Source organism: Galendromus occidentalis, unplaced genomic scaffold (genome assembly GCF_000255335.2).
Source record: "Galendromus occidentalis unplaced genomic scaffold, Mocc_1.1 scf7180000077477, whole genome shotgun sequence".
NCBI classification, from domain to species: Eukaryota; Metazoa; Arthropoda; class Arachnida; order Mesostigmata; family Phytoseiidae; genus Galendromus; species Galendromus occidentalis.
The window spans coordinates 780,349-796,770 of NW_003805465.1; the positions used below are offsets into that span (position 1 = coordinate 780,349).

The following is a 16,422-nucleotide window of genomic DNA, read 5'->3' on the forward strand; positions in this document are numbered from 1 at the left end:
GGATTCCTGCAAGTGCGATACGAGGGCGAGTTCCTACTCGTCCGCGATCGGCGCCGGCGGCGTATATTCTCCAGAATCCCAACAGTCTCACACTCTCTGGGATCCACATGTCCCAGTTCATTGTCTCGAATGATGATGGTAAACGCCGGGGAACCATGACGGTTCCGAACCCTTTGGGAAATCAGGTTTGGCCTACAGGAGTGAGCGACAGGCAGTCCCGGGGGGCCTTCAACTGCGACACCCTCGGGTCTTGGAAACTTTCTCCTGACTCATAGTCACCTGACGCACCAAACTCGATCCAAACGTCATCCGCAGCCGATTCGAGTCCGCTCATTCACGGGCTTGTTTTGTCCTGATTGTGATATCTAATTGAATTGAATCGTAAAATTATGTCAATTCGAGGATGATGACTGATGACAGATCGACTCATGCAGAATCCCATGTCGACGGACGGAAACCGAAAGTGCTCGGCAAACTCATCGTCAGATTACCAAAAACTATCTCGCGACAAGAGATCACTTGAGGGTATTAAAAATGATAAATGACCTTGCGTCCTTTGTCTCGTAGAGTCTCGATGTGGAGATGATCACCCGAGTCATATCTGTCGAGGGTAAAAATAATCACCGAGAAGTTCTTCCAACATCACGCTGTTGGCCGGTACCGCACCAAGGAGGTCGCGATGTGTTTGGAACTCTCGATCTCTCTCCCATTCAAAGAACACGCGACAAAATCTCGAATGAGAGGCGGCGATGCCTCCTAAGTATCAAGGCTTATCACAGAGACTGATATGAAGTCAAATCCCTTTCCTGTGTTGTGCTCCTTTATTCTCGACGAAAACATTCCGGTACAGTCGACACAATGGATAAAACACTTTACGAGCGAGCGGGAGCCTGTCTCGAAGCAGTCAAATTCAAATATGTATTTTCGTTGGTCACCTTGACTGGTGTCGTCGCACTTCTCCTGACAAAGAAAGGTCGAGGCTTCGTGCGGCAGATCCGGAGGGATCTGTCAGTTCTCCGACGATTCGTAAGATTGAAACTTTCGTTGCGCTCAATTAGGGAAGATACCACAGTTAGTGCCTTGTTCCGTCGAAATGTGCTGCGTAATCCAGAGAAAACGCTCTTCCTCGACCGGAACCGTCGATGGACGTTTCGCGAAGCCGAAGAATACAGCAACCAGATCGCGAACTACTTCAGCCGGATCGGATATTCCAGTGGCGATACGATCGCACTGCTCATGGAGAACCGTCCCGAATACGTTCTGTTTTGGTTGGGTCTCTCGAAGATCGGTGTTGTTTCCGCCCTGATCAATACGAACCTGAGCAAGAAACCTCTCACGCATTCGATTCGCGTGACGAACTCGAAGGCGATCATCTTCTCTTCCATGACCTCCAAGAACCTCATGACCGCAATTGATGATCTCAGAGGAGCTTCTCCGGAAATGAAACTTTTCCTGTTCGGAGAGCTCACCGAGAACGAATCTCTTGGCGCTACCGTGATTCAGAACGAGATCATCGCTGCTCCGATCGTGCCGCCGACATTCAAGGGCTCTCGGAACGATAAGCTCATGTATATTTTCACATCGGGAACGACGGGACTCCCGAAAGCAGCGATCATCAGACAGACTCGATACATGCAGATTGGATTCTCTTGCCGACACGTCATCCGCATCTCGCCGGACGATACGATCTATCTGTATATGCCATTCTACCACGCCGCAGCCGCGATCCTAGGAACCGCTCAATGCTTGATGCAGGGAACGAGAGGAGCCATAGTTCCCAAATTCTCTGCATCGCGCTTCTGGAGCGACTGCGTCGATTTCAATGTCACCGCATGCCAGTACATCGGGGAAATTTGTCGGTACCTGCTGGCTCAGCCTAGTACTCCGCTAGAGAAGCAGCACAAAGTGAGGGTCATGTTCGGCAATGGACTCAGGAAAGAAATTTGGTCGGAGTTTCAAGATCGTTTCAGCATCAGGAACATCGTCGAATTCTACGGATCTACCGAAGGGACAACCAGTCTGGCCAATATCGACAACACAGTCGGTGCCATCGGCTTTTTCCCTCTCGCTACGAAAATCTCGAGGAAACTCCTCCCGTTCGATATCATCAGAGTAGATCCCGTGAGTGGAGTGCCTTTACGAGGGGAGAATGGATTATGCATACCGTGCAAGCCCGGCGAAATTGGAGAAATCGTCGCTGTGATCTACGATAACGATCCCATGACCAAATTCGATGGCTATGCCGACCAGGAAGCCACGGCTAAGAAGATCTATCGAGATGTTTTCAAGAAAGGGGATCGCGTCTTCTCATCGAAGGACCTCGTCTACAGGGATGAACTGAACTACATATATTTCAAGGATCGACTGGGCGATACGTTCCGTTGGAAGGGTGAGAACGTTTCTACCACTGAAGTCGAGCAGGAAGTCAACAGAGTCATCAACGACTCGTCGATCGCCTGCTGTGCGTACGGAGTCGAAGTTCCCGGCACCGAAGGTCGGGCTGGAATGATAACGTTGATTGATGCGGAAAGTCGCGTGGACTTGAATGCATTGCTCTCGGGCCTGAAGGGTAGCCTCCCGGGGTATGCCATTCCCTCGTTCGTGAGGATTAGCTCGGTTGAGGACATCACAGGAACGTATAAGATGAGCAAAGTCAATTTTCAAAAGCAAGCTTATGATTTGAGGAGTTGTTCGCCTGATCCTCTGTATTTCTTGGACCCTGGCAGCCAGAGATACGTTCCGCTGACTGAGGAACTCCTCAATCGCATCAACTCGAAACAAGTTCGATTATGATAATTAGTCATGCTAATAAAATAATTTACGATGAGCAGCCTTCAGAACCTGCCTCATTTATCATCATTCACGCGAGTAATCTCATCCGGGGAACGGACTCCTCGTGACAAAGAATCACGCTGAATCGCTCGAGAACGATTTCTTTATGGGGGAGGGACAGTCTGGTCTAGTCCGGAAGCTGCTCGAACTTCTGGAGGACCCCGCGAGGGCTCTCGCTCTGCGGTGCTGAGGCGTCACGGTTTCTATCCTCCGTCCCCGAGAAATAAAAATAATGATGCTTCTTCGGGGTGCATTCTGCTGAGACGAATCGTGCTTCCAATGAGTATGTCGCGCCTGTAGCGCCGTTTATGCCCGATTTTCTAACGGGAAGAGTTTGCAGAGTGCACCGTCCGGTACTACACAGAAATCAGCAGCACGTCTCCCATGGACCGCCCCATTCGATCCTCTTGCGTGATTACAGCTGGCGAACCACTTCCGGCGCTAAGCCGAGAAACGATTGCGTTGAAGGTGCAGCCCCCAGCTGACTTTGAACGAGAAGCAGCCTAACCGACAACTATCACTCCGATTATCTTATCGCGACGTCTCTCGGTGCTATTCGCGTAACTCATTCCGTTTCGATGATACCAAGAAGAGCCGACTATCGCTAAGAATGATCGGAGCGAAACTTCCTTAAATCAGGTGTGCGAAACGATCGTATCTATTCAACGTTATCCGCGTAAAAGCGCGTAGGCGGGGATTCTAGATCAAGATCGCTCGTCGGGTCGAGAACACGGTCGGTTCAGGTAGATTCCTCGGGCCCTGACAGATACCGTAAATCTTCCAATAGTGAACTGGGCTACTATTTTTTCAAATACCTCCAGCGCGGGGCTTCTCCTGGAGAGGGGCTTCTAATATCCCAAGAGAAATCTTGCTCCGGAAAAAAAAATGATGGGTTTCTTGGGAAGAGCGTGTTCCCGGTCAGGGTGGAAATCCTTGGGCGCCGCGGTCCGGATTCTATCGCGTCAGCTTTTCCTCAGCCGACTTAGGCAGTGTGGGGTCTCCTAGTAGAGAGGGGCTCCTAATAGAGGGGAGCCCTACCGGAGAGATGCTCCTATTGGAGCGGGGCTCTTATTTTCTCAAAAGCTCCGGCAGGGGGGCTCAATTGGAGAGGGGCTTCCGCTGGAAGGGGGCTGCATTTGGAGTATTTACGGTATGTCCTATGCTGGGTGAGTCGAAAGTCCGAGTTTTCTCTGTTACGCTGCCTGCTTTCCCCACCTTGGGAATGATTCCGCCTCATCAACCGGATTCTAGCTCCGTACCGGAGATTGAGCGGAGCCCTCGTTGAGTTCTTCGTTCTCGAATTTTGTATACGATGAGTAGCTCACTGATTTTCCTCGGGCAGAGAACTTTTCCCCGCCCTCCGATTGATCGATACTTAGTTTGAAGAGAGAGCTGAGCGCGACAACGCCGCCGCTAGGGGTAACGCCGATGATTGCGGCCCTGCAATGGGGATATTTGTGAAGCGAACGTGGTAGTACCTATCAATCGGGAATCCTCTCAAGCGTATAATCGCTTCTCGAGAGTTTCAAAGGATTCCAGAGCATCAATGAGATAGTTAGTTTCGTTCTCCGGAAGACTTACTTTGAGCGTTCTGTTCGTCCTTCAGAGCGCCCAGAGAGCTGAGAACACAAAACCTTCCTCCAATACTCCCGGAGCTGTCTGGCATCGCTGATGAACGCAAATACTCCGGAATTCCATCAGAAGCCTCGATGAACCGTCGCCCAACCCCCTTGAAGCTTACGTAGAATTGGAGCTATTCGGGAGCTTCGTTTCGAGATGAGTCGAGATTCCCCGTCTCTAAAGGCGGCACTGGAACGCGACGAGTAGTTTCCGCCTCGGGCGTTCTGTGGGTACAGATAAGTCCAGGCTTGGATCAGGTTGCTTCCAGCGTGACATGGCAAAAAATATGTATCTTCCTCCTTTGATACAACGGGCTCTCGGGGAGTTTATCGCTCTCCTAGCGTGAGCAAGCGATGAATAATAATTCGTTTAGTAATCGATAAGGGCCACATGTTCAGATTCCTGGCCACAAACTTGTTACCTAGATTACGATGTGGCATATTTTCTCAGCCAAACGACAGACCTTCCCGAGCGCGTTGATGAACACCCTACGCAAGACGCGCTGAAGGGAGAGACCTACCATCGGCGTCGTCCCTGGCGTCTTACCTGATCTTGAAGAATCAACTCACAGGGATACCTGAGTAGATCGTCTCCGTTCGTGCCCCGAGAGGAGCCTCTCGGCGTCTTGAAACTGAAGGATCAGGAATCTCATTCGGTTGTCATATCGGCGGCTCTCTCGTCGACAAGCGCCAAGATGAGTCTGACACAAGTTGAGAAGATGCTCAATTGTTAGGCTCGATCTCCTGGTCCCGTATATTGTGGGTAAGTTCTCGCGATCTAGCGAGCAATACTCATCGGAGCTGGTCTGGAAGCATTTTCCCTACGGGGCACCCGATAGCTCCATCGCTCGCTCCGTTCGCATGAACGGAGTTTCATTCGTGAGGTTTATGGTCTCGTCAACGAGAATTCAATAACCATAATGATAATCTGGTTGGCTCAGCTTCCATGGGTCGAAAACTCGGGCGCCCTTGTTCTAGGACAATGTTATCGGCCCCACCCAGAGAGGACTCGCTACTCTTAAAAGACTCCACTTTCGGATTTATTTGGACCTTCTCTGGGATGACCCTTGACTGGCTGCGCGATCGGATAACGCGAGCTATATCACCCCAGCTCCGAAGAATTGAATACACCACCGAGGTGATATTTCTTCTACAGAAGACTTATCCTTCGGGAATCGTTGCAGAGGAGCAGTCCCAATGAATTCTATTCCAATAAGAACGATAATCTTCGGGAGAATCATCCTTCCCCCGTCCGAAGAGGGCTTGATCCAATAAACTCGGAATCCGGTTTTGAACGAATAGTCGACACCCGATAAGAGATTCCAGACTGCTATCCGCTTAATTAGCGAGGCCGCGACGACGGCGACTTTCGACTTCAGTGAACAACCTCATTGAGTTCATCGCTTCGTTGAGAGCGAACGACCTTGAACCTCGTCCGTGCTCACGTCGCCATCAAATTCCATCCTTGTAACAACAAGCGGAACCGAGACGAGAAGAATTCGCTCTTCCCCCGTCACCCTCGATACGAATGCATGAACGAGACAGAAGCGGATATCCCGGAGCGTCGAAATTTATCTGAAGGCGCCGTATGATCATGACTCTTCCGCGACTATAACCAGCCAGTAATAACAATTGAACGATAAGAAGAAAAGAGAGAATACACGCGCCGATATCCGGTCGAAAGTCCTCGCTTTCAGCGGGAATCTGATCCTTAACCTCCAGAATCGTCTCAGGCTCGCAGGCTGCTTGTTCGGCTCATCCTGTGCACGACGTTCCTGGTCGCCACGGCGAAACTCGTATATGAGTTGATTGCTCCTTTGATGAACAGCTTTCACGGTTCGCTTAGTCTTGCTTCGTTTATTGAATTTGCGGATCTGTAACTCAGATAGAAAGCACGCGTCTCTGAGCTACTCAGGACAAACCACGGCCAGATGTGTCCTAGCTCGCTCCGCATTATTTTCGCTAGAGAGGAGGAGGACGACGAGGAGAAGGAAAAGACCTTCAGCTTGATGAGGTTTCCATCTTCTTTGCTGAGCAGTACGCGTACGATGACCGTCTCTAGGGTCGAGAGTGTCACACAAGAGAAGCACGTCAGCATGTACAAATCCATTTTGGTGAAATAAGGGACCGGAGGGATGAAGAAACGAGTCTGTAAGCCGCATCATTCGATGAGACTCACACGTCTGTGGCATTCACGTCGGGAGGCCTCGTAATGTCTCCCCATGCTCGGATTGAGGTAACAAGGTGCGCACCTGTATGAATATAACGACCATCGCCTGGAAAACTGTAACGCAAACATTCACCCGACTATCTGTGGACCTGATGCTCATGAAGAACGGACAGAAAGAAGCAATGACCAAGAGGAACGCTGGAATGTACGTTGAGCACAGCTGGTAGAAAAGTTTCCGTCGGAATGCGAAAATTACGCAGAGCCCTGGAATCGTAATTGAACTCCGATCATGCTGAACCGAGCGAAACTCGGTCGAACGAAACTCAATAATAGACTCGCCTACCATCGAGCTTCTGAACTGACTTCGAGTCTGATTCTGAACAGGGGTAGACTCGCACGTAATTCTCAGAGAGCACCGAGCTTCCTTCGTAGACGATATGGTCCAGGCCGGGCTGCTTGAGCAAACTGAGCTGATCCCTGCGATAGGCGAAGCTCCGCATGGTCAAGCGACACTCGTGCCGATCCACGGGGAAATCGCTGTAATTTTCGACTTTCAATTTCTCCGACTGCCAGAACTCCAGCATTCGCCCGCTGAACTCGACAAGTCGAATCCGTAGAACGCGCGGCCATGATCCTGAAATAAACTCGAGATGCTATCCCCCGCCCCGTGCCGTTGAGCGTTTGGTCGCAGCCTCATTCCGGTCCTCCACCTTTCTTGCGCGAGAAATCGCAAATTCGGGGATGCTCACTAAAACTTCATGGGGCAATTGATTATCATCCTCTGTCTCGTAATGAGTCGCATCTCCGGCGGCTCTGTTCCCGATATGTAGAGCGTTTGAGTCGGCGTGTCTGCGGACGGCATCTGGACGTCGCGTGCTTGAGGGAAGTATGAATCTGGCGTCCAAAAGAGCTCCATCTGCGAGATGCGGAGCTGTGTTAATTATGAGCCAGCGATGAGCTCTCCACCGCTCGATGGAGAAGCTTCACATTCGGAAGGAGCGAGAATTCCACGTGGAAGATTGGAGCGAGGCGCTCACAGGCAGAAACCAGAGCGGAGTACTACAACACAATCTCCGTCCGAGGTTTGGGAGAGCAGGTACTAATACAGAACGATTGTATATCGATTGCGAAACCTTCCCCGAATCTCCATATGTCGGATCGGGATTCCGCGCACCCCGCAGCTGGAAGTTGGCACTGCCCGAGAATGAAGTTCATATTTGTGGACGCTCGCGCTCCTTCCTATCGTATGATTCCACCAGGGGAGAATTCCCGTTACCTTTTCCGGAGGGATTTTCACCGTTTCGTTCCTTCGCACGGGATCAGCTATGCTTTGGTTCTTCATCATTGCAAAGGTTTTGCTGGCTGTATACTCTTCCAAGATCCATGAGGTGTCTAGGGTGGCATCAATAGAGAACTGCATCGTCCGGGATTCAAGATCGGATATCGAATTGACCTCTATGCGGGGCGTTACGACGATTTCTTGGAAACCGACGGGCGATACATATTCATCCCTCTGGAAGAGAGCAATGGAGGTGCTCCTGATTGAACCTGATCATTGCCTCGGACGGGATGTCATAGCTTCCCTATGACCAGATTCTCGCTCTCGACCTATGGATGGAGCTATCGTACTGACGCACCTCTAAGGTCGAATTGACAACCGTTGCGGATGAGACTAGCGAAAGGATTAGTGCACGGAGACCTCTTGGACACATTTCACTGCTCCGCCGAGGAGCCAAAATTTTGAGTGGAGAAAACTATTCGCAAGCAATCGTCTTGGCCACCGTTGGACTGTTCCCGTAGGAATCGAACTCGATCAGCGTGTCGAGTATTCTTTCCACTCGATTCACGCGAGCGAATAATCTGATTCCAGCAGAGCGTATCGGTGATCCCGTCGGTTCTGAGCGGATCCAGGGACCGGATCACTCATTTCTCCACCGGCTCTCGATCCCGCCGGCGCTGCAGGCCCTCAAACGATCACCTCACGAGTACGCGCGATTGCGTGATCGCAGAATCATTCTACCAGAGAGCTGCATTCCTCTGTAGGTGAATATGCATGGATCGGTTGCTTAAGGGATGAATTATCAACTGGAATGAACCTACCTAATTGCGGAAGGATGGGGCGCCTTCCCGCATCATTATCGGCAAAATCGTCGCATGTTTCGACACGAATCCCGATCACCGATCGATCATATGCAGCGGATGCTCTTCGCGTGCTCGGACTCTCTAACCTTTCCTGAAGCGGTTGCATTTGCAGCTGCCTGGCCGAGGCGGCGGTAAGAGTTTGAGGAAAGTACGGCATGCGGATTTTCGCTGCCTGTTCGGTGTTTGACACTCACTCTAGTGCGAGGGAAACTTTCACATCAAGGTTCTTTCTCGGGAGAACTTTGAAGCTGCTGGTTTCCGAGCCCCGGACAGCCCCGATACTCGCGCCGGAGGTCTTTTATTTTTCAGGGAGCAATCCGTGTTATTGTTGCTTGAACAGGGTATTCGCGGCGGCGTTCTGCCGCGAGTGCCATCGCGTCCCAGGTGATGGATATTAGGCAGTGTGACGCCCTCCAAATTAAAATATTCCGACCTCCCTTTTCAAGCTAGCTAGCTAGCTAGCTAGCTCGTCCCCCTGCCCCTATCTTCTCCATCACCTGCCTTGATTACCTGCTCCATTCATTATCGGCACAATTCCAGAAGCAGCCCCTCTTGTACCAGAATTTCGAGCTCTCATACTGTCCCAGGGCCAAAGCCGAAGTGCGTCACAAATCACAAAGACTCAGGTCTCATGTTGGGGTCGATAAGCTCGAGCCTGATTCTTCCGAGCTCAATTCAGAGAGCTCCGGCGACTCTGTAAAAGGCGTACAGTCTTGGAGACTCGCAGTCTATCCCTTCCTCCCCCGAGTCCTCTCGCTTCCATACAAGGCCGTAGGAGTATTTTGACAAAGAAGCATATCATGTTCCTCCATTCTTGGTTTTTATTCGAGAATCTCTCAATTCCTATCCATCGTCGACATGATGATTTGCAACCAAGGAAAATAAAGGGCTGCTCACGCCGTCCTAGAATTCCTGATCGATGTTCCCGGACTATCGCCATGGGGACGTGTTCATGCCATACAAGATGATGGCGTCCAAGCACGTCTTTCGGTGGATTGATCGAAGCGATAATTCGAGCGGACAAAATACGGGACGGCATGCCAGTATCGATCTTCAATCTCAGACCATCAGGAGGGAGTGCACTGGTTCTCTTTTATCGGTGATTCGTTATGGTATCCGTACTTCATAGAATTGTTTGATACGCTATCTACGTATTTTAATATATTTATCATCCTTTCAATAACGTCGTCACAGTTTTGCTATTCTTTGGTCTTTCTGGCTCTCAACAAAATTCTCTGCTCGCTTTGGATTGTATGTAAAATCTGAGGATCCCTCTGTGGTTGCTCTCTTCAAGTATTACCATTGCTGCAATATAAATTGAATACACATTTGTCGAAGCTCAACGATCCAAAATGGCTTCGCCCGAAGCCCCATACGTGATTCTTTCCGTATCAACGCCTGGGTGATTGAGAGCTCGACGAGGCCATTTGGTGCTTAGAGATTCCTCCCCTTCAGAACGCCGAATCGAACGATTTGACCAGCAACGACTCCTGATCTGGTTCCGGGTCTTTGCTCAGTGGACTTGTACCTGTAGGAAAAGCGGAACCCTTATAGCTGAACGACGAACGAACCCAATTCATTGAGGAGGTCAAGCCTCAGGAGACAACTCACATCGTTTCCAGGCGGGTTTGATCGCACCCATGATAGGGACAGCGGATGCGTTCTCTGAAGGTGGCATCTCAGCTAATGGCTTCACCCCACTCTGCACAGCAATCGAGGCCGGCCAACTTGTTTGCGGCGGAGTCCCTCTCGAGGAATCTGCAAATGGAAAAAGTCATGATGGAGCGTTGCTCTTTTCGGCCTTGATGCGTTTGCTCAACGCCCCCGAGGTGCCGGGCTCACCCGGGAGCCGAAAAGGATGTTCCACTCCGGTGGAACGCGGCGGAGTTTTTCGATCAGTCATTAGCGATATCCTACGCAGCGGAGAGCAATCACAAAAATCGTATGAGCCGAATAGCGCCTGGCCTGCGTCAAAGACCCAGGGAACCAGGTGATTCCTCGCTAATGTACACAGGCCCTGAGCAAAGCCAACAGCTTCTGCTGACGGGAGCTCGCTCTTGTTAGGGCTTCCGTCTGACTCAGATGAGAGTTCCCGTCTTGATTGCTTCCAGCAAACATCGAGCGGACTTCGTCCTCAGAATCGAACTTCCACGGGAGGGAGCTCGTAATTAGAATCGTCCCGTTCCCCTGCTGGAGTGGGTTTGGAAATGCGGAAATTCCGTCGCCTCTTCCATCGGTCGATCTAAGCGGTGAGAATCATGTGATCGGGGCCACAGCATTTTTCCGAGTCGGAAGAGTTCCGCGATTCCTCCTCTGTGTGACTCTGGGTACATGTAGCGGTTCCCGACGTAAGAAAAGCATCTCGAGACAGGAAGGGGAGAAGTAGCGTCTGCGACCTCGAAACTTCCCAAGAAGCAGTCGTACCTCGCGAAAAATATGAACTTTGCTCTTTCTCCCCAGGATGTCGAAAAAAAGGATCGAAAAACGATTCGGAAAACTCCAGACGCTGGCTGAGTCTGATTGATTCCCCCATTCCATTCAGAATCTGACTTTGGCCGGGATTAATACGTTCCATGGTACGGAGCCGCCCACACGAAAGACCGCCGCAAAGTCGGAGCTCACGGATCTATTTAGGAAAATTTCTCCGCGCAAAATACGTCACGAACCTTGTGATCGTTGAGAGTGGATTCCGTCGGCTCTCGATAGTCGACCGCGTTCGGGGGTTGAGGACTGCAAAAAATCGTATCTTTCATGTTTTTATCGCGACAACAGACGCATTTTTATGGAACTTTCCATCAGCTGGGCCGCCACTGTGCCTCCAGTGACTAATTCTCTCGAGTTCAGGAAAGTGCTCGATCAAATGAATCTCTTACTGGTGAGGAACGTACCCCGAAAGAGTCATGTTGTCGATGGGTTCGAATGCTACTGGGACTGCTGAGAATGTGCTGGGGCGAGGTGGTCCTTGAGAATTCGAAAACAAATTGTTCGACGTCCTGCAACGCAATCCGTCACTTGAGATACTCCGATTATGCTCTTCGAGCAATCCCCTAGCAATAATTCTCTGAGGTGATCCACGGTGATGAGTGTGACGTAGAGAACGGCAGCGCAGATCACGCTCCAAGGTCACAGCTCGCTCGATATTCCTGCTCTCCGAATCGCAAGCAGGAACATCTAACGTTTGGCTCCCCCACCGTGTCATCTCGAGAGGCACTGCCTTATCCGTTGGTTCGCGACTTGGTCTCGGATGCTCGGGCTTCAATTTTCCGCTCACCTGAGGAAACATTGGGGGAGGGGAGCGAATCAAGTGTTGGTGGAGGTCCTCATGGCGGTTGTCCATCTGAGACGTAATTGACAAAATATCTTCGTCCTTCGGACTGGAGGAAAAGAGCAACTGTTGATGATCGTCGGGAACGGTTGCCGGAGAGTCCGGCATGGCGTGATCCTGGAAGAGATGCAGAGTTCGCAGTGAACTGAGCCTCTAACGGAAACGGAAAACAAATCTCATCCGATTACGACGGGGACGCTGGAATGAAGTTTCGGCGAAGAGGAATCGTACACCAGAGACGTGCCGTCACGGAAAGAGGAAAACAAGCGCTGAGCCAGTCAAGAACAGCGTGATGTGTAATTACGATCGATGGCGCGAACAGTCCCGCGGAAGGCTCCTCTTGAATCTACGGGGTTCAATCGTGCTTCCGGGGCCGATCCGTGGGACGTTCGACATATCGGAGGGCGAGTGAGGGAACCACGTACCTGGTGGTGAAGGGAATGCCCGTCAAACCTTGAGAGCCCTTCAGAGAGAACGGAGAATTTCTCGATCTGCTGTTGGATGTATGGATTGTCTTGTCGACTTTGGCGTAGTAGTTCCATGTCTTCCTGAAGACTTCGCGCGTTTCGAAGAGACGGCGATATTGAGAGGATGTCTTCGGCTGATGTGGTTCTGTACCTCCCGCTCGGAATGTTCAGCGGAGACGTGGGCCGCAAACGATTACTGACGGATGGAAGCTAAATTATTCAAGCGCACGAGAACCGACTTTTTCACAGCTTAGGCATAGAGAGCTTCCTCCGCTTCTCCTCCTTGAAGGAAACCACGAATTCTCTCCCTCCCTCACGCCTTCCCCCCCACACGACTCCTCTGGACAGGAGTCCTGCCCCGGACAGCTCTCGACGGAGCTTCCACTTTTCCTTCGGACGAGCGACGGATTAGCTAGGATGGAATCAGTGGCCCGAGTGCAGCGCGGAGAACGACGTTGATCATTCGACAAATCGCCACGCTTCTCCATGGAGTGCCGTGGGCTTGGTTTCCTTGATCTTCCCGAACATTAGGGAAGGTGTTTTTATCCAGAATGAGCGCCTTCCATACTTTAGGTAGTCGACACGAGTTTCACGCTTTATGGCAGCTGATCGCGTCCGTCCGAGTTCCGCGGTGTCGGAGGCTCTAAGCGGACTCGTCCGAAATGTCAGCGCCAGGGTGAACTGGAGAGCCCTAAGCGGACTTATCCGGAATGTCCGCTCCGAGGTGAACTAGAGAGCTCTGGTCGTTCGGGGTCCTAATGAGCCACTTACCCTAAACTGAGCGTGGGAGATCGGACTCCGTTATAAATCTGCGGTCTCGTGAATGGATTGGCGGATAGAGGTCGTTGTGGTTGTCCCGCACAGTCTAGCTCATCGACATACTCGTCGTCCAATGGATCCGCGTTCCGTCGCCTGGAATTCGAGTTTGGATTTTATTCGACCGCCTCGCCCTGCTACCGCCACGAGCATCGGTTCCTTGCACTCGCTAGCTGCTCCCCTGGATTCGATCTTCATATCGGACACGGTAGCTCTCACTGGCTTCAATATGTTTCGCCCTGCCTTCGCGTATCGAAGAGATTGCGAGGAACGATATCGAAGAAGACTCATCGAAGTTATCCTATGAGGAAAAACTCCCTGACCATATTATGATTTGTGCTCGCGATTGCTGGCAATATCAAGACACGAGGTTCCTATGGGGCTCTACGCTCCATTGATTGGGAAAATGGCGGGAAATCGTAGGGGACTCGGATTCAACGGGGAAAACATGGAATGATTGTCGAGCGAGCCGTCACTCGAACCCCTAGCAGCAGACTCGATTGCCAGGATGAGACCAACACTTCTCCGTTAGGCAGGGAACTGAAGAACTCGTGAGGAGCTTCAACAATTCGTTTGATTTCAGATTTAGCGCAGGTTCCCGATAGCTCATTCGCCTATTGGAGACCTTGGTCACCGGCACGAGTGTTCTGGGCGACATTCCGCAGGCGAGGTGGTTTCTCTTCCTATCCGTTTCTTCATTTCTAATGACCTTGTATCCTGCGGAATATCATTCCCGGATATCTTCTGCTCTCTAGAGTAGGGACGGAAATTTCAGATTCCTAAGACCCTCATTATCTTCCGAGTTCGGACGCGGAACAGTACTGTGCTCATTGCTTATCTCTCGAGAGCTCCGTACTATTGGCACGAAGTAGGGAGACTCCTGGCCGACACACCGAATAAATATTGCGTTCGAGTAAATCCGATTTCGTCGCGATAAAAACGAGAAAAAACTCGACGCCGTGGGCGGTACTTGGCCCACACCTCCAATTTTACGGCGGTCGACTAATCTCTACCCAAGGACACTTCGTAGCCTCTTGGCCAGGCTCCCTCCCGAGACTGCGGGTCGGAAGGATGGGAGAGAATTGATTGGAGGAACATCGCTGCAGAGTTGGGAACCTTCGATTTGCGTGCTCAGCCTCGGACCTCTCAATTATTACTCTGAAGAGCGAAGCTTCACAAACGATCAGAAGGTCCCTTCCAAGGTCAAGTCTTCCGAATCAGCGTCCTTTGAGCCACCGTTACCCATAGTCTCATTACAGTTCTGTAGGTTCTGCAGATTTATTCCGAACTCCTGGAAGTCGATACCGCGATCAGCGTCGCGATGTCTGCCAGAGCGACGTGGAATGAGCCGACGTGAGAGACAGATTTTCGGCTGCGATACCTGTCCACAATGCACAATCGGCGACAGATGGAGGTAGAGGCGATTCAAACGTGGGCTCGCTCCGTGGAACCTTTTGTAGTCGCGTTGCAAGCACGCGTGAATAATCGTCCCAGGCGGAACTTTTCATGGCACCTTCCCGCAGTCCTTGTGGCTCCCGCATCACAAGGGACTAAGTTTTTCGAAGTCATGGACATGGGCCGAGACGGATGACAGAGATCGCCAGAGTGCGCTACTCCTCTCGAGTTGACTCATCTGACGCAAATGTTGCCAGATGAGTCAAGTTGACACGTCTTCTCGACGTCGAGGCGAAACTGCTAGGACCATCTCCTCGGATATACGGGAGAGGAGTCCTGGTAGAAGTGACAGCTCTATTGTGCTAAGCTACCGGAGATCCGATGCCAGTGGAACATGTTCTCCTTACGACTGTCGGGATAGATAATATGCTATGAGGCAGACCCTACGCTCTCGTCAGGAAAGAGACCCAGCTCACGGGTCCTGTCCAAGTCTATATGGAACCTGCCGGGGAATGGGGAGATGCTTTTCGGAGCAGATGCTATTGATAAGACAAGTACGCTTGCTCGACCGAAATTCTCTAGGACGGGACAACCTCCTCGATGATTCGCTCGACCTACGACGCTCCTCTCAAATCATCGTCGACTGAGCGCGGTCCTACTCTTGGGCCGCGGTTTCAATCGCGATGCGCAAGTCTGAAGTTCCATCTTTCATCTCGGACTCCTTGCCGTGAGAAACTCGTCAGTTCGAAACTCAAGATTTTCACTGAACGGGAAACTTTTCGGCTCACATCCGTCGTATGAGCTCACACTCACGAAGCAGCGAGCGATGTTCACGGATTCCGGGAAGCTGCCAGCCAGATTCTCTCGCCCTCTGCTTCGACAGGCAGGTTAATTGGCAGGTTGAGAGCGTCCTCAAGTACCTACTATTGGTGGGGTGAGTCGTACGGCTCGAGGTGAAGTCCCGGACCCCGGACCATTCGGTCAGAATGGGGACAGGGACCCACGGACAATATCGGCATCGGAACATTGGAAACATTCCTACGCACTGCTCTTGATGGGTAAGGCCGAGAGCATTTTTGGATCAGAGAGAAGTCTGTCGAACAGAGCTCCCCTCTTTTTGAAGGCATCCGTGCGTCAGATGGGATACACCTCATAATATCTCATCACTTCGAATGTAATCAATCAGATCCGGGTCAGCTGGCCCGTCCTGATCCTCCCCAAACCCGTTCTAACTTACTTGAACATATTTGTGATCACTTGCAGAGGGTTCCTGCTTCTGTTTTGTGACGACCCGAAGACCTCGCCGAAATGTTCCACTTTATTCATGACGATAGGTGCACCGTTGCGTCCTACCAGGGAACTATCGTTGAGCTGCAAAGGGATGCGAAATACAGCGTCAGACCGCGTCATCAATTCTTTCATCTGCTCCAATACCGACTCCCACGCTCGCTATTTCGGAAACGCGGCTGCCGCGGCAGCTAGCTCGGCGATGGAGGCTCCGGCCAATTTCATCAGCTCATTTGCTCTGTAGTAAATTTCCCGACACGCGAGAGACACCCTGTCGAGCGGAAAAAAAATCGTCTGGAATGTGTCTGGAGTCGGGAGCTCTTGATGAACAACAAGCGGAAGTTTCAATAAACGGATGCTCACAAAAGC

The 16,422-nt window shown here is 51.3% G+C and overlaps 2 protein-coding genes and 1 pseudogene across 2 annotated transcripts; 1 reads left to right on the forward strand and 2 right to left on the reverse strand.

Annotated features, from left to right (window-relative positions):
• The first annotated feature begins 847 nt into the window (after positions 1 to 847).
• On the forward strand, positions 848 to 2,829 carry LOC100904090 (long-chain fatty acid transport protein 4 pseudogene; annotated as a pseudogene).
• A 3,214-nt stretch (positions 2,830 to 6,043) lies between these two features.
• LOC100901171 (gamma-aminobutyric acid receptor subunit beta-3-like) lies at positions 6,044 to 7,121 on the reverse strand. The gene is made up of 4 exons (XM_003745097.1): positions 6,965 to 7,121; positions 6,704 to 6,885; positions 6,451 to 6,600; positions 6,044 to 6,325 (listed from the first exon to the last, which is right to left on the reverse strand). Exons 1-4 carry the CDS (start codon positions 7,119 to 7,121, stop codon positions 6,044 to 6,046), a joined length of 771 nt encoding a protein of 256 aa, XP_003745145.1.
• A 3,093-nt stretch (positions 7,122 to 10,214) lies between these two features.
• Positions 10,215 to 16,092, reverse strand: LOC114828314 (uncharacterized). Its single transcript, XM_029111958.1, has 8 exons — positions 16,004 to 16,092; positions 13,327 to 13,467; positions 12,514 to 12,751; positions 12,035 to 12,205; positions 11,652 to 11,756; positions 11,430 to 11,493; positions 10,375 to 10,521; positions 10,215 to 10,291 (listed from the first exon to the last, which is right to left on the reverse strand). Exons 1-8 carry the CDS (start codon positions 16,090 to 16,092, stop codon positions 10,215 to 10,217), a joined length of 1,032 nt encoding a protein of 343 aa, XP_028967791.1.
• Between the last annotated feature and the right edge of the window lie 330 nt (positions 16,093 to 16,422).

What these genes read in the sequence shown, in the direction of transcription:
- LOC100901171 (XM_003745097.1), bottom strand. Translation starts at nt 7,121, where the DNA reads ATGCGGAGCTTCGCCTATCGCAGGGATCAGCTCAGTTTGCTCAAGCAG. An exon ending in TGGTCGTTATATTCATACAG is followed by an intron (nt 6,601 to 6,703) that starts GTGCGCACCTTG and finishes TGCGGCTTACAG; the next exon opens with ACTCGTTTCTTCATCCCTCC. An exon ending in GAAACCTCATCAAGCTGAAG is followed by an intron (nt 6,326 to 6,450) that starts GTCTTTTCCTTC and finishes TCTGAGTTACAG; the next exon opens with ATCCGCAAATTCAATAAACG.
- LOC114828314 (XM_029111958.1), bottom strand. Translation starts at nt 16,092, where the DNA reads ATGAATAAAGTGGAACATTTCGGCGAGGTCTTCGGGTCGTCACAAAAC. An exon ending in CTCCCCCAATGTTTCCTCAG is followed by an intron (nt 11,757 to 12,034) that starts GTGAGCGGAAAA and finishes ATTGCGTTGCAG; the next exon opens with GACGTCGAACAATTTGTTTT. An exon ending in GACAACATGACTCTTTCGGG is followed by an intron (nt 11,494 to 11,651) that starts GTACGTTCCTCA and finishes GATTTTTTGCAG; the next exon opens with TCCTCAACCCCCGAACGCGG.